At 34.5% G+C, this 16,554-nt stretch overlaps 1 protein-coding gene across 2 annotated transcripts; it reads right to left on the reverse strand.

Moving 5' to 3' along the window:
• Positions 1-7,399: 7,399 nt before the first annotated feature.
• Positions 7,400-16,503, reverse strand: LOC132722060 (uncharacterized; the record flags this gene model as incomplete). Of its 2 annotated transcripts, none has more annotated exon segments than XM_060706482.1 (7): positions 7,400-8,902; positions 9,921-10,113; positions 10,656-11,162; positions 11,900-12,211; positions 13,508-13,589; positions 14,242-15,476; positions 16,348-16,503. In XM_060706482.1, coding segments are annotated over 7 exon segments (2,538 nt in total). In that variant the 3' UTR covers positions 7,400-8,718.
• Between the last annotated feature and the right edge of the window lie 51 nt (positions 16,504-16,554).

Below are 16,554 nucleotides of genomic sequence, written 5' to 3' on the forward strand. Positions count from 1 at the left end.
CTTCCATGGCCTCTCCGCGTAGTAGTGCGGAAAGGCAAAAAGTCTATACAAAAAAAAAACGAATAAACTGTGAATCTTTTTTTTGGTGACATTGCCGAGCGTTTAATGCATCTGAGTGATAATTTAAGGCTTGCTGGATGCGTGGGTTTAAACCCCTTCAAGGGCAAGCCGTTGCTCCAATGAGCAAGATACTTTACGCGTTGTTTAGGACTGCATGGTTGATTACAAGGACGGGTTTGAAAGTGTGCCTTTACACTTAAAGCTTCCTACGCAATCAAATTGGAATATATTTTGTAGAAACTGATTCATTTTGTTCTTAAACAGCAGTCTCAAAGTCTTTAAACACGAAAAAAAAATCACAAGAGTCAACGTTTATATAGGTTTTCGCCCAACCATGCGAACACATGGGTACATTACAATTGTACGTGGAACTAATTAGCCACCATATAAAAGGAATTTCGAATTCAAATAAAGAATCAGTTGCTATGGGCCGTGCGTGAGAATAAACAATGTGAAGATCTAGTCGGTAAATAAGATAGGCTACTTAATACACGGATCATCAATAAAACAGATTTTATCCATGCCCTATCTGACATTGGATGTACTCGGATTTTACCCATGTTGACTTGACACATTCCGGATGGCTTAGCAACTTGTGTTTAAATTTATCATATAGTGAATGTAAACATTGGTTTGCAGAAGAATTATGATCGGTAGTACCTCGAGTAAAAGTTAACATGGAAAATTGATAGTTTAATCACAGGTCTTAACTTGCGTCAACATTGTCAATGTTCTTTTTCTGTCATTGAAATTTCAAAAATTTGAAATTTTGCTTTCGGGGGAAAAATAAATAAATAAAAAAACCTGATATCTGGTATGTATATACTTTACACAAACATTATTGAATAAATTTCAATTATCAACATTTTTAATCATGTAAACATAGTCGTAATCAGTGAAAACAATCCTTTCGAATCCGCGCAACAGCCGCTAGAAGTCTCCAATATCTCCGTTACCAAGGGGAATTACTTAGTAACCAGGGGCCCTTACTCTTATCAGTATTTGAGTGCCCGTAACGCGAAATTAAATCGCAACATTTCGCTGTATATCTCAATCGACGGCCCCTATATCAATTCAACTTTAGAATTTTTGCAAACAAATTTATTCAATTTGAGATAACAGTTAAACAAGGCTATCGTCGCGTGCAGGGACGATTTATTGAGACTGGGTATGATATAAAATGATCAAACTCTGTACCAGACGAGCCTGTCTCTGAAATACAAACGTAAAGTTTGTTTTAAGATATGCATACACTTAAACAATATGTGCTTGACTGTTTGCCGGGAGTTGATAATGATAAATGACCTTTAACAATCTTGTTATTTCCAAATGTTATTAATCTGACCAAAGCAATAAAATATCAAGAAGTAGGTAAGAAAATGTTTGACATTAAAGCACCTCTAGGTCTCTAGATTGTGTACATTGTAAAAAAAATAGGAATTGTGTTATCAACGCACTCACTCACTCACTCACTTCACTCATCATGAAAATTGTCACTTTTTTGTAGATAACAAGCAAAGTGTCGTAACATGAAAAATGTTAATATTTTGCACTAAACATGTAAAGTCAAGTAACAAAGTATATTTTGCACAAAATATAGAAATTGTCACTATTTTGTACAGGGTGTCAAAAATGCCTCTATTTTGTAGAGAAGGTGAACAATTTTACTATTTTACGAATAGCATAGAACATGCCGCATGAAAAAATGCTATAATTTTGTACAGAACTTGAAAATTGCCACTGTTTATGAAAGATAGAAGGACACGAGAACTGTTACTATTTGCACAAAAATTGAAAAGTGTGTTAAGTATTATGTTCTTAATTTTCCTGAATTAAACAGCTCAACTCAATAGGTAGAGCGTTGGACTGTGAATCGGGCGACCTGGGTCCAATTTTCAGACGAGGCAGGTCACTTTCGTTGTGATTGATCATGAAATCTTACTATGGTCATTCGCACTGTACCTCTGCTCTGGCTCATACAGAAGTTTTAGTTCCTTGCAGAAGTAAAGGCAACTAGTACTGGTAAACTGCTTGACAGCCTGCCCAGAAACAATGCGGTGGTTTAACTGTGCTCTGGTAAATTCAATGTGGGTTACTGTCGTGATCCGGTGTGAAAACTACCACCACCACCACCACCACCACAGCTCAGCTTTATTAGTACCTCGCCAGCGTTATAAACAACATTATATCAGTTCAGTAACTTTGGTATTATTTAATCAGTATACAAAGAAATATTTCAACGATTACGATATGACTAAATACCATTGAATCGAAGAAAAAGATGAAAATGTAGTAGGCAAATGTAGGTTTGGGGACACGTGCTATTTCGTTATTTCTCCTTTCATGTTATTTGTTTAACGGAGCGGAAGGCAAATTCTTAAATGACCCGTACGAAAGCTCTATGTAGGGGTAAATTTCAAAACGGCTATTTTAGTTCACCTGACACAAAGTACCAAAGAGTGTGCTTTAATGAAAGTCTGCTGTCCGTCCGTCGACTTTCCTTACATTCTCCCGAAAAGCAACTTGTCAACTTAGTGTGGAGTTCATTCCCCTCACACTACAATTCCATAGTAAATAGACAGGGCAGGGAACCAGACAATGTTGTCAACTTAGGGAGCAGGGGACTTAAAAATGAAAAATTTTGTATTTCAGTGTGGCCAGAAACACAATTCCAAATATTTCAAAATCTGTTTCACAGGCAGATAACCAGTTGCACAGCATTATTCAATGATTATTGATTATGACATACATTCAAGAAAATAATAGTTTGCATGCATTGCTCCTTAAAAAATGACTGACAGCAATTTTATATTTACCTCAACCCAGCCGAAATCACACCTAAAATATACCAATATGGGCAATCTTCATGAAGGTGCAGCATACTTCAGAATCCGTCCGATCCCTTAAAAATATCACTAACATGCAGTGCAAGCGATGGCATTTTCAAAAATGACCAATAAAGTGTCTGTCATACGTTTAGATTTTTCACAAAATTTATCCGAAATTTCTTACTTGTTTGGCGCCAACTGTCAAAGATTGATTTTTAACTTTTTCACCTCCAATCGGAGAATTAAAATACATACAAAACTACCAAAATGCTTAGTTTCGGGTAAAAACCCCCCAAAATACTCACACAAACAAGAATAAATAACAATGACAGAGAAATATCCAACGTTTACGGTACCTTCAAAAGACCATGTCTGAGTTATTAAAAAAGTTGACCGGGGCCATCATTCGGATATGTCCCCTGCCCCCTTAGTCCCTTACAGTAAATGTAGGCAAGGAACCAGACTACTTGGATAAGAATACTTTGATGCATCTTCTCTAGAATGTAACTAGCGCGAATCTCTGCAAAAGTTCGTAGAGATCTGGTTGTTGTCCATGGCTGAGTGGTTAAGGTCGTTGACTTCAAACCACTTGCTCTTGGCCGCTGTAGGTTAGAATCCAGCTCTTTCGTAGAAGAAATCTATCCAGCTAGATAACGTAACGTCTGTGGTTTTACTCAGGTTCCCGTTCCCGTCCGTGCCTGATGTATCTCCATGGGGAGGCATAGACCTTAGATATTTGGTATATCTTGGTTCGCTATGGGATCATAAAAGGCACATTATGCCTCAGAATTTAATATTTTCTTTCTGTAGAAATGCATTTCAATAAATCAAACTTGTGAAAAATGTTCTAAGATTTTAGGAAAAGTAGAAAGATATAAGATTCATGTAATAAGTTACATGTTATGAGCAATTAATGGGGAATTTTTTAATTATGTGTAATGATATTTCTACCGCGTTACTAACGCAGTAAGGGGAATTTTTGCATATTTTAACATGTTTTTTTCTAATCAACTTGGGTTGTAAATGTCATTGATAATGTGAAAATGGCTTCCTTTTGGTCACTATACAATATTATACATTTAATTTCATTTTCAAAGTTGTCATGAAAATAAGCATTAATCTGGAGGCGTGCTGCTTTAATAATGGATTTAGAGCATGTTAGATGTTTAACAATTGACGATATTAGTAACTATACTAGTAACGTGCAGGGGAAATGTAGGGAAAATGTAAACTTAGTAGTATTTTGCCATCATTAGAAAACACAAGTTCACTTTAATTATTCCAAATGCCAACACAGCTTTAATAACAAAAGATTATGGCGAATCAGCATTTCTTTGGAAACTGCAATACAAAACAAACGAACAAAAAATATAATAATAATAATAATAATTAAATTCAGGTTCCTGTAAAATAACAAAGTGTTTAAAAAAATAAACAAAATTGATAGGATTTCCGGGTAATGGGCATTTTAAGCTATGGCCCTTTCATTTGAAGGGTAAGTTCAGTATTTCATGTGACTATGTAATTATTTTAGCTTTATACTTTCAAGTTTGAAAACTAATCAAAAAAAGAATCTAATTACATTGAAAACATGGCGCGTTGACCTCTTCCTGGTAGAAATAATGACCTTTGTCTCCTTGCAAATATTAGGTGGGCGATTTAAGGCTATCATAGTCCTCTTGCTGAAAAAAATATAACCTAATTTTTTCAATAAACAAAAACATGCGTCTGCATTAAAGATGAGCGATAACTCAAGAAGCGGTCCGATTCACCGTCTGTAATGATAATGATGTCGTAAATTTACAGTCACGAATTTTCTACCCCGTTAACCATCCGCTCGTTTACATCATAAATCGAACTATCATTTTCATTTTAACCGTTAACAAAATCTTAATCTCAAATCATCACCTCGTACTATCAAAACCCGTCGTGAAATTTACACTGCCGTTATTTTCACATTAGCGACACTTGAGAACGCTTGTACACGAATAGTTTACGTGTTACCTAGCAACGCGCGAGAAATCGTATATCCATATCCCAGGTTTATTTATATATCCACAAAGGAGGCATTGTAAGAGGGCAAGATTAAGAAAAAAGGGGCCCGCAGATAGAATTCACGCCGCATAGTAAAGAGGCATGTTTTCCTCTCCCAATTCTGATATATCAAAATATCAGATTTTGATTTACGGAACTGAACATGATTTTATCAAAATGCAAATACATGTTAGTTTTCTTACGAAAGATACGATTTAAAAGTTTTATTTAGTTTTTCTGGTTAACTATCGGTAAATAAATATATGTTTAAGGTATATTTGATAGCGTCTATTTTAGATGTCGCATGATAACCGCACCAACAATATATATCATAAATTTTCTTTCAGTAATCAGATCGTATCGTGTCAGTTTGATTTATTCTTTTAAATATGGACATTGGAAAAACAAATAGTTTATAGATTATAGGAGACTGCAACGAATTCTTCCAAAGTTAAAAACAGTTAACTGAACTAGATCGAAACATGTTTAAAAATACATGTACTATGTTCAGTTAAAACAATGGTTAGTATTATGCTTGTGAACAAAACTGACACATGTCTGTTATAGGTCAACTTTAACACAGGAATTCTTTTACTTCCACTTCACAAAAGTTTTTTTTTTTTTAAATTTTTGGTGGCCTTTCAATTCAAAGTTTCCTAAAAAAAGTATTCATAACCTTAAACATCTTTTGATTTTCTTGTTTTTTTTTGCAGTTAGTGAAAATATAATGATTAAATATTTTGTATGAAAGTAGAAATACTATATTGTTTACATTTTGCTACTTTTATGAAATATAACTCCACAACCAGCGAAAATGAACCTAAAAAGCATGCAAAAAAGCACTTTAAATATCGACACTTTTAGATTGAATAGTGACTCCAGTTTATTTTTTTCTCCCATTTCTTCATTTTATTAAATCAATATTGATTAATCTCGTATTCCGAGTCTTTTAGTTAATGTTTATAAATAGCAATGACGATACGAAATGCAAACTCACACCCACGCTTTCCTCAAACGTCTTGAACTGCATTATAAATAGCTAGTTAAGGCTTTAATAGGTCATATTGGCAAGGTTATCAATTTTTTATCATTTATTTATTTTTTTTATATATATTTTTTTTCGGTGTGAGAATTTGAAGCAAGTTTATCTTAAGATTTGAGAAAAATGTTACGTTGCGATGGTTTGATAGTTTTTTTAAATGATATATTGTACATGTATTTATAAATAAGGTCTTTCAAATAGAATTTCTGTTATATTCTATCTGAATGACCCTGTTTTATCTTACTACGGCGAGTTTTTTGAAGTGTTTATACAGTAAAACAGGGTTTCGCGCGGCGGTACGGTGTGCCACTTGGGCCATGGCTTATGAATCGCGAAGTAGCTTCCATCAGGCCGTGTAGGCCGCGGCCAATGTTTTTTTTCTTCGAAAAATTGAGAAATCATTGACTTCTCTACCTGCAATGCTTATCGGATGATATGATTTTTTCCGGCAGGTTGTATTGGTAATAACAACATGCAGAGCAGATAACATGATGTTGAAAAAAAAAGGCTTGAAGCTATGATCAGGCAATAAGGCGTCAGCCAAATCCCCAACAATATTAGAAAACAAATGCGGCATTGCTTAGTTGTCAATAATCCGCCCTAAATCACGGGTAAGTAAACGTAAAATAGAGAACAACAGAATCCCCAAAGAAAGCCCAACACGGCAAAATTGTAAATGTTGCAGACTCGGTTTGATTGAGCCTGTTCATAGACGGTACTGGAAAGTGCAAGTTACCATCACGCCACCTAGCACCAGCTTAAGCAGAATTCAACATATTGCGAAAATGGTGAAATTTGGAAACATCCGCAGATGTGTTCATATGGCAGTAACATGGAACTTTCAATGTGACTCAGTAGTGCCATACCATGAAAAGCGGCGTATGGTCCCCAAGTAAATAATTACGTGTTAAATAGAATTTTGTAAGAGGACCTGAAGCTATGAAGCCTGTCGTGCCGTTCATTTCAGAAGGCAAGAAAATACACGAATGAACAATGTAAGAATCGGCGAAAAAAAGGCGAAATTTTTCTATTTCGTGATCATGTTTGTTTGTTTCATTTTACGCCTTTTCCCAACAGTATTTCAGTCATATAGGCGGCCAGTTTCCTAACCATCGTTCCTGGAGAGTTACACCAGTACTAGACTACCTTCCTCCATGCTTAACTACCAAAGCATCTCCCGGGGATCGAACCCACGCCAGAGAGGTAACTGGATTAGACGTCATCGACTCTAACTCGACCATGATTTCTTCAAGTAGTTAGAGGTACTGCTCCAACACTGTAGTGAATGAAATTCATAGTACAAGTACATCAAATCATCGCACTTATTACGTTGAATAAAAAGCGAAGTCGTAAAAGAAAAAGAAATATTCAAACAATAATTTAGATTTTCCAAAGCATCTATTTATTTCAAAATAAAAAAAGAAGATAAAAAAATCAACATGGTTTAACATTTTTAAATATTAAATAGAATATAAAAACCAATGAAATCAATAATATTAATAATAATTATTAAACTCTTAAAATGATAAAAAAGTGCTATTTTCTACATTATTAACTTATTAATAAATAATTTTATCAATCATATAAAAAGTAATCACAAAAACCAGACCTGGTTTGATACTAATTATAGCACATTAATGCTACTAATATATATCAAATTATTTTGATTCTATTTATAGCAAATCTATGTTTTTATAGCAAATTAATGTTATTTATATATATCAAATTGATGTTATTTATAGTAAACAATTTATGCAATACATCTATATTGTAAATTCATCAAAATTACTTTAAACATGTTATATGCTTGTATATAAACGTTTTTTTTGCAATATAACCATTGTCTTAATAATTAGGTTATATAAGATTGTAACCGTTTACACCGGGTCATATAACCTTTCATTGTTTTATATAATTCAAACTTTGCCGTCAGGGTCATAGTAATTTTAGTGCTCGCCAATTTTTTTCAGCCAATCACCGACGAGGATTTTTCAAATTTTCAGGTTTCAAATCTTTATAGAACAGATTTTATATAAACTGGACGTTTTATATTATAAAACGCAAGTGGGTGGAGCACTAAGCCGGTTAGAGTGCATATTGGATGTTCTTCGTAAATAAGAAAGCTACAGTCGCTTCGCAAGCTTCGCTCCTTTTTAGCTTTCTTATTTACGAAGAACATCCAATATGCACTCTAACACCCAATATGCACTCTAACAAATACTTAGACCCTAAAACCAGCTTTTTTTCTCACACGACATACTAACAAAGATTTTATAACAAAAAATAGAAAAAATGCTAGCTAACCAATATGCGTTTAAAGATAGAAATATATCAGTCACCATAATGAAGAGAAAGGTAATTCCTACAAAAGCTGTTATATCTATCCACACGATATAAAAATTTTAATTTTGATACAGTCTTGTGTAACACACAAAGAACTCATTAGCTTTGACAATTCCTGTCCCTTCACATGACCAGCCAATCAAGTCCGATGATGTAGTTCCGAAGTCTGTACTCATACAAAAGTGTATTTCACTTCGTAAAAAATAAAATACTGAACTTTTTCATTCTTTTTCCCTTCAGTTTTTCATTCCATAACCTTGCAGCTTGTTTGAATGTATGCAAAAACTTATCGTCAAATTATTTTGTATTGTATACAAGCACTCGCGCGTACCACGAAAACGTGCCATACGCGTGATTAGAACGGGAGAACATGTCACTGAGTAATTGTTAATCAAGAATTATCTCCCTTTGTCACACTACACATGGATCACCGGCGTCAACATTTTCCCGCTCATTTTGCGGTTTGAATACAAACGATGTTTTCCCACGTGGTGACGTCAACGGACTTCTGGAGCTTTCATCAAAGAATACGTTATCACGTGTATATTTTTTGGAAGGTGAAGGTGGGGGATGAACTGGGTGTTTCCCAGCGTTTCTGTAAAATAAAGATCAATATATGAATAAACATGGTTAGAGATCCACGAGCCAAACAAAAAAATCATATTGTTATATGTTAATTGTTTATTTTGTCAACCCAATACAATCAATATTATTCGGCTTACTTCGTTACCTTAATGGTGATACATACAAATATTTCCGTGTCCGTTTTAATTAAGAAGACATTTTGTATTTGCATGCAGTATACACTCTGAAATAGTTTTAATATAGAATAAATTTTGATATACATGTAATGTGTCCAAACTGACATGAAGAATAATGAGTCAGTCAAATGAACCTTTGCCCCCAAGTTTCGCGGGAGGTCTTGCTATAGCGATGCTTATATTAATAGTGTTTCGTTATAAGTTATTGCACATGGGGTGCTCTGAAGTGTAGCATGGCGGAAACTTCACATCTCTTGTGGCGCTGTGTTAAGGTCTAAAAGCTCTTGGAATGTCAAAGCTTGCAACTGTTAAAATGCTTTTATTAAAGTATATATTTTTCGTAACATTTACAACTTGCATGCTCTGCTTTTTAATGTTTAATGTCAAAGATAAACAGCTCCTGGAATGCTCTTTAGTGGACAATGTCAAAATTAAAAAGTTCTTGGAATGCTCTCATGCTCTTTAGGAAATTATGTCAAAATAAACAGCTCGTGGAAAGATCTTTAGTAAACAATGTCAAAGATAAGCAGCTCGTGGAAAGATCTTTAGTAAACAATGTCAAATATAAACAAACTTTGGAATGCTCTTTAGTGAACAATTTCAAAGAATTAAAACCCTTTGCATCAAGTGATTAAGTGTTCAGTGTAAAGTACATGTACTTGTACATGTATTCCAAAGACATACATACAATTCATGAGATACTCTTTGTGTACTATGTCAAAGACCAAAGACATAAAAGTCATTGAATACATCTTAGTGCCATGGATTATGTCAAAGATAAACTGTAAGAATGTTCTATAGTAGATTATGTCTCATTAACATATATTTAAGGGTGCAATTTCAAATACTCACAACTCCTGGAATGCCCTCCTTGGGGACAACTCTACTGAAGAGTCGGAACAAAATCTTTCTCTAAATGGAGAATGTGCGGTCTTTGGTAGGAGAACCTGATTGGCTTGCTTCGTGACAGAGGCTGGCTCCGAACGGGTTCGTCCGTGTACTGGTGTAAGTGGAGACTTGGTCGGTGTTCCAACGATAGATGACTCTAAAGATGTGTCTATAAAAATAAACATAACTGATACATAACCAGATTAATTAATTATAAATATTCATAAAATTTGTCTAAATATATTAACTTTTGATAACTATTTATATTTTCTCTACGTATTTTTAACCTAATATATGCACATTATTATTTTGTATTTAGAAGCCAATGTCCTCTACAGGTCGACTCTAACACGTCTTTGGTCATAATCAGCGGTAGATCCTACTAATCGACTTGATAACTAAACAATACTCGGAAGACGGACTACTTATCCCTCGCGATTTCTGAATCTACGATGAGAGACAAATGATTATTAGACTCAATGTACGTCTATAAATGTATTAGAATACGTATGGAGTACAATGTACAAAATACAATGTTAACGTAATTAATGTAAATTTTGATATTTATCTTATTAGATATTTTCATTGTTTAACTGTAGCAAATTCTGTTTGTATTTTTTGTTCACATACATGGCTACGATAACGTTGGATTTGTATTTTACTCTCATGTAATTTTATTTTACTTTTTAAAAGTTTTACCAAGTTCTTGCTTGCAGTCTAAATAGTTCTTCCAGTCAATTTCAACCTTCAGATCTACGTCTTCACAACCATGTCTCTGTAACAACTCTTCACTGATAAAAGCATCTTTCATCTGCTTCTGAAGTTCCCCGTCCTTATAAAAATGCCAAAGGTCCAGTAATGCATCAACATTTGGACACTTTATCCTAAATACGACACTTCCCGAGAATACCTCCTCAATGGTCCGCCCATATTTACAAAGGCACTTGATACCGCAAAGCACCCGCATCGACATATAAACGTTAGCGTTTGTCTCATTCAGTTCGTTTTGGAACTGGTCATGCGCTTCGGCACTTCTATCTGTACGCCTGATCTTACTGTAAGCGTCCATTGCCATAAGACGTATCTCATGCTCTATTTGCGCACATTTACAGTCTTTGTTATCGTGTTCTAACTCTTGCAGTATTTCATCGGTCTTCTTGGTGTTTTCTTTTATACTCTCGCATGTAAGACGAACGTCGATTTCACCTAGATTTTTTGTTACATAAAAAATCAAGTTTTAAAATTCTTGTAAAGAAAGATTATATAGAGATCAAGACGACAAACACAATTTTTGTAAAAAAAAAAAGAAAAAAGAAAAAAAAAACTTAGATTTATATTGCGCCCACATGGACTTTACTAGACCAGATGACATAAGGGCATCTGCGCCTCAACCAGTTATGTCCTAATATAGACTCATTCTCCCAGATCATATGGTGCATATAAACCACGATCATAATCAAAAGTATATGACATAATCTTCTGTTAATTTTGCTTAGAAAATAGAGGGTAATGCCCTTTTACAAGTCTTTCGATATATTTATCACACCGCGTATTCCATATATCATGTCGTTGTGTAATGTGAACAGATAGTTTTAAATTCAATACATGATTTGGCATCACGGTTTAACTTATTTTACGTTGAATTTTATATAGACATATATTAAACTTGTTACGTGATCTCGATAGCTTCTAAACCCTATTTAAAACATTTTTTTTTATAAAAAAAGTAATAAAAAATTGGCCGAGACTTCAATTGTTTAAAATTCATTCATTCATTCATTCATTCATTCATTCATTCGTTCGTTCGTTCGTTCGTTCGTTCAATCATTCATTCATTCATTCATTCATCATCATTATCATCATCATCATCATCATCATCAACTCCGCCATCATCATCATCATCAACACCATCATCATTAGCCTACTATCATTATAATTATTACCAGGCAGACGCTCCCTTGGCGGATTCCATTCCTCATAGCTAATGTCTCTCCTACCAGCCGATCTATTTTGGCGGTAACGGCCGTATGCTTCTCTACTGCTCTCAAAATGATCTTGCGGAACTCTCGGGTAGATACCTTCTTCATCTCCTAAACCATGTTGAGGGTTATTGCGGCGGAAAACGTCTTTTAGGTTCTCTAAGCTTTCGGGGTGGAAGTTCTGCGCGTGAAGAAGACTTAAAACTTCTCGTGGTATTTCCGTTGACTGGTGTGCAGTTGGACGGCTGTACTGACTAGAGTTTTGTCGTCTGTAATCTGAACAGTAAGAACGCTTTAAATTTATGACACTCAATAAATTTGAACTGTTTTTAATACGTGATAAGTAGTATTTTATTCGTGTAGATCAAATTTTAAATTAATTCAACCCTATGCATAAAATGATATCATGCTAGCCAGAGGCTCGCACAATATGAGCCCCTACTCTTTCCCTTACACCCTTCCTTTTCCCTGTAAAATTCGTATGAACCCGTCTTAACAGTAACTAGATACTATCCTGCCCCACCCTCCTTTCTCCGTCAATTTGCCCTTTCCAATTTATTGGCCCGGTGCCCCCTCCTGGATGCCCTATCAGTGTGGCTGATTTATGTCGGGGGCTGCGTTCTGTGAACGTTGCTTAGCTTTGTAGATATTTGCCCTCATTTTTATTTTCATCTCGTTCATTAATCAATTCATTGAACCTACTCTCATTTAATTTCCTCTATAAATTGATATTATATATATAGAACTGGGGTAGCCCCTCTCAAAATAGAGACTGGTCGCTATAATAGCTTACCAATTGATCAAAGACTATGTTTTCACTGCAACACATGTATTGAAGATGAGATTCATGTATTAATCCATTGTTCTTTATATGACACAATTAGACAAGAGTTATATAGAAAAGTCACTGAACAGAATCAAGATTTTCCATTGTATAGTGAGTCAGAACAGTTTGTCTATCTATTGTCAAATGCCGATATTGTTAAATATACGGCCAGAGCCTGCTCTAATATTTTACAAGAAAGACGTAAAAAGTTGTACAATTGCATGTGATATTTGCTTAATATTTTAAAAATGAGTTTATAAGTTTTAATATGTATATATCTATTTTCACGGTTTGACATGTTAAATAAGTATTTTATTAATAATGTCTTAATTTAATGTTTATATGAGTCGTTTAAGGTTTGTTTTAATTTCCAAGAATGAGAATATGTTTATTTTATATGGTAATGTGATATGCAATATTATCTTTTAGTCTCTCATAACTCTTTTAGAGTGGTTTTGTACATTATTTGCATTTTATCTATTTTATTGTATTTAATGTTATATATGTACAAAAGTGAGACTTAAATAAATTATCTGTCTGTCTGTCTGTCTGTCTATAATTTGAAATTGTTTTGAACACGAGGTATCGCTTGACCTAGGAAATAATAAGTAAATAGCATTTTGTCACCAGTAAAGATCGTGCACTAGCTCAGTGTTTGCATTGTGATTTTGAAACCATAAAACTTCAAATGGACATTTCTAAATGTAAAGCTGGACATACCCAGGAGGTTATAAAGGGTAATTTACCATTAACGTAGCTTGAGTCACTCTTTACAAACAGTCTTCGTTTTGCATCCTCTCTCCAGCATTCACTATACCGATCTTGTGGCTAAAAAGAAATGTTGTCAAGGAACAAAGATAATTTACAAATAACTTACACATTGCAAACAGCACTTTAAAAATACATGTAAAAACATGTAAAAATAGCTCTTACTGCGTTAGTCACGCAGTAGAAATATAATGAAACTTACTGCAAAATCAGTCAGTCATTCATTGCATATAACTTTAATCTTGAATCACGTTACTTTTTTTTAAAATCTTTCTTCATTTGTTTTCTCAAGTTGGCTTTTCTTGAGATATTTTGGCTCATCTTAAGGCATGCAATTTGAAGGAAGAGTTTTTGGATCCACTCATTAGATTTTTTTACAGGTATTACGTTAAGTGGCAAATTATTATGTGATTTTTAGAGACCGTTTTTTTCTGGATGATATATTTAATGGAATGAAAGTTTGTAACAGATACAAGTAGAAAAAAATGAAACAATAAAAACCCATAAATCTGCAAAGATGAAGCAACCTGTTTATGGTGGGCAGTGAGCACCCATTCCTCCTAGGACACTCTTAATCAGAGTAAGATACTTTGGAAAGATGTAATGGAAACTTTTAAGTTTGAAATATCCGGAATAATACGTGTTCCTCTTTTTTTCCAAAGTACAACATCAATAAAAAAAAATAGAAAGAAAAGGGAAAATTGCAGCTTACCAATGAGTTACGGGACGGTTCATCATATTGTCTACATAACGGACTTGGCCGCATGATTGCATCGTACATTTGGCGTGGACTACATCTCGGATCAGACAATGAACGGTCGTACCTGTTGCGCACTTCTTCGCTTATCTCTCTAATGTCTTTTTCATTTGGTGATCTATCGTTGTTACTAAAGCTCCTTAACGTTCCACGTCGAAGACTTTCTACATTTCTTGATGTCGGAGACATTTGTCTGAGACTTGTTGCATCGTGTGGAGAACCATACACCTCTTTAGCTCGGGCGTATTCTCTTTCTAGAACACGTAGCCGGGCTTTAAGTTCATTTTCCTCTTGAGCCTTTTTTGACCGTTCATTATTAGATAGAACAGTAGATGGAAAACGTGGTCTTGTCTCAGTTGAAACAATTCTTGGACTAAATTGGACAGGCTCAGTAATTGTTGCTTTCTCTGGCCATGAGAAACCTCTTTCCGAAACGTGATTTTGTCTATGATGTTTAAGATGACAACTCGAATAATTTGTCTGTTCCTCGTCTTGATTGTCAACATTAGTAGTTTCACTGTCAGGAAAGGTTTCCTTCCTGTAAACGCTCTCATGTGTCAATCTATCTAATATTGAATATCCTTCTCTTGTTTCAGGAACATCAGTATCTCTGTAATCGCCATGTATGTTTTTGTATGGTGATAGTTTTCTTGGTGGAATTGTATCAGGAAATACAAACACTTCTTGCTCATTGGTACGATTTCCACCCGCCGCATGTGTCCTACTGGTGAACGGTGACGTAAGGCCAATGTCGCTGAGATTAAAACGGTTTGGACTAGGTAACGGAACATACTCTGTGTTGTAGGACTTTTGCATGTCTGTCGCATCATAGACAATTTCTGGTAATAGCTGTGCGTTCTCTCTTACAGAGCTTGTAACTACTGTTACCGGTTTTGTGGTGTTGACTCGTGTTTCATATACACTAGCTGTGTAGTGTCTTGGTGTATCAAAATGAACAACATTGGCTGAAGAGGATGGTCTACCGCCGTCAACCTCATCTTTCCTCGATGGTATGTCTTGACCTAAGTCTGACTGGCGTAGAATTGCAGGTCTCTTTCTCACACGTAGTTCATCTGTTCGATCAACTGTGTCTATGGACAGCTGACGTTTCAACTTTGTTTTTGGAGGATCCAGGAGTTTGATAGGGTGGTCCTCTAGGTCGTCATCCTCTTTGGTATTCAGATTTTTTTCTGGACAAAGAAAGTCACATTAATATTTGCAAACCAACAGTATTACTTGATGCGACTTGTGAAATTCAAATAAGTCTATAAAGAAATGTAAAGTGTGTCATTTAATAAAAATAACATAAAATGTGAACGAGTTATTTTGCGTGTAATTGTTTCATTTTTTTCTTCTCAATTCTTCATACCATGAAAGACATGGTGAGTGAAACGGTTAAAATTAGAATTAGATACAGTGTACACAATTTAATAATTTTTCTTGTAAATGATATGATGTTCAAACAAAAATAAATGTTTACACAAAATGAATACATGTCATTTAACCATTTAAAAGTTTTATTGCATAAGGTGTATAATTGGAATACAGGTTTTGATAAGATTTGACCTGAATTGAATTTGATACCTGTAGGTTGAAATGTTTTGGTGTAAATTTGTCATTGAATGACATTGATAAGATAATAATGGCAAACGTTTTATCAAGACAGGAAGTGCTTTTTCATGATACCAAACGTGTTCATTCATATACTGGGAAAAATGAATTAAGATAAAAGTTTGAGTTAAACTTGTTACCTGTTAAGAAATTTCAACAGGTACTACAGTTGATATGTTGAAATATTGAAAAATCAAAATCGCAGTTGTTTTTTGCGTATGAATTTTGGAACCTTCGGCAATTTCGTATATTCCGTATACAGTATCTGATATGTTTTTGAAAGTGTTGACATTTATTCAGTATGACGCACGTACAGTGTTAACAAGACATTCATAATGGCAAATTTATATACAGAATTTTTAATTCATAACAAATTATATATTGACTTGAAAGCAAAGAAAGTAGAAAAAATATATGTTATTAAAAATAAAAATATACAAAAAACCATACCTTTATGAACAGTTTCTTTTGCCATGTCGTCAATACTTGTTTTAGAGGAGCACAAGAGCACAGGGGCTGTAGAGATGGACACTCAGGATAATTACCGTTCCGTGCCGGTACCCTCCCGGACAGACTTTCATGCAAGAGCCGGTTGAACAGAGGAAACTTAAACCAATAATGGATATCAATTCATATACTTTCTATTTAAGGTGAAAA

This window comes from Ruditapes philippinarum, unplaced genomic scaffold (assembly GCF_026571515.1).
Source record: "Ruditapes philippinarum isolate M1 unplaced genomic scaffold, ASM2657151v2 ctg11837_1_1_1_1, whole genome shotgun sequence".
Taxonomy (NCBI): domain Eukaryota; kingdom Metazoa; phylum Mollusca; class Bivalvia; order Venerida; family Veneridae; genus Ruditapes; species Ruditapes philippinarum.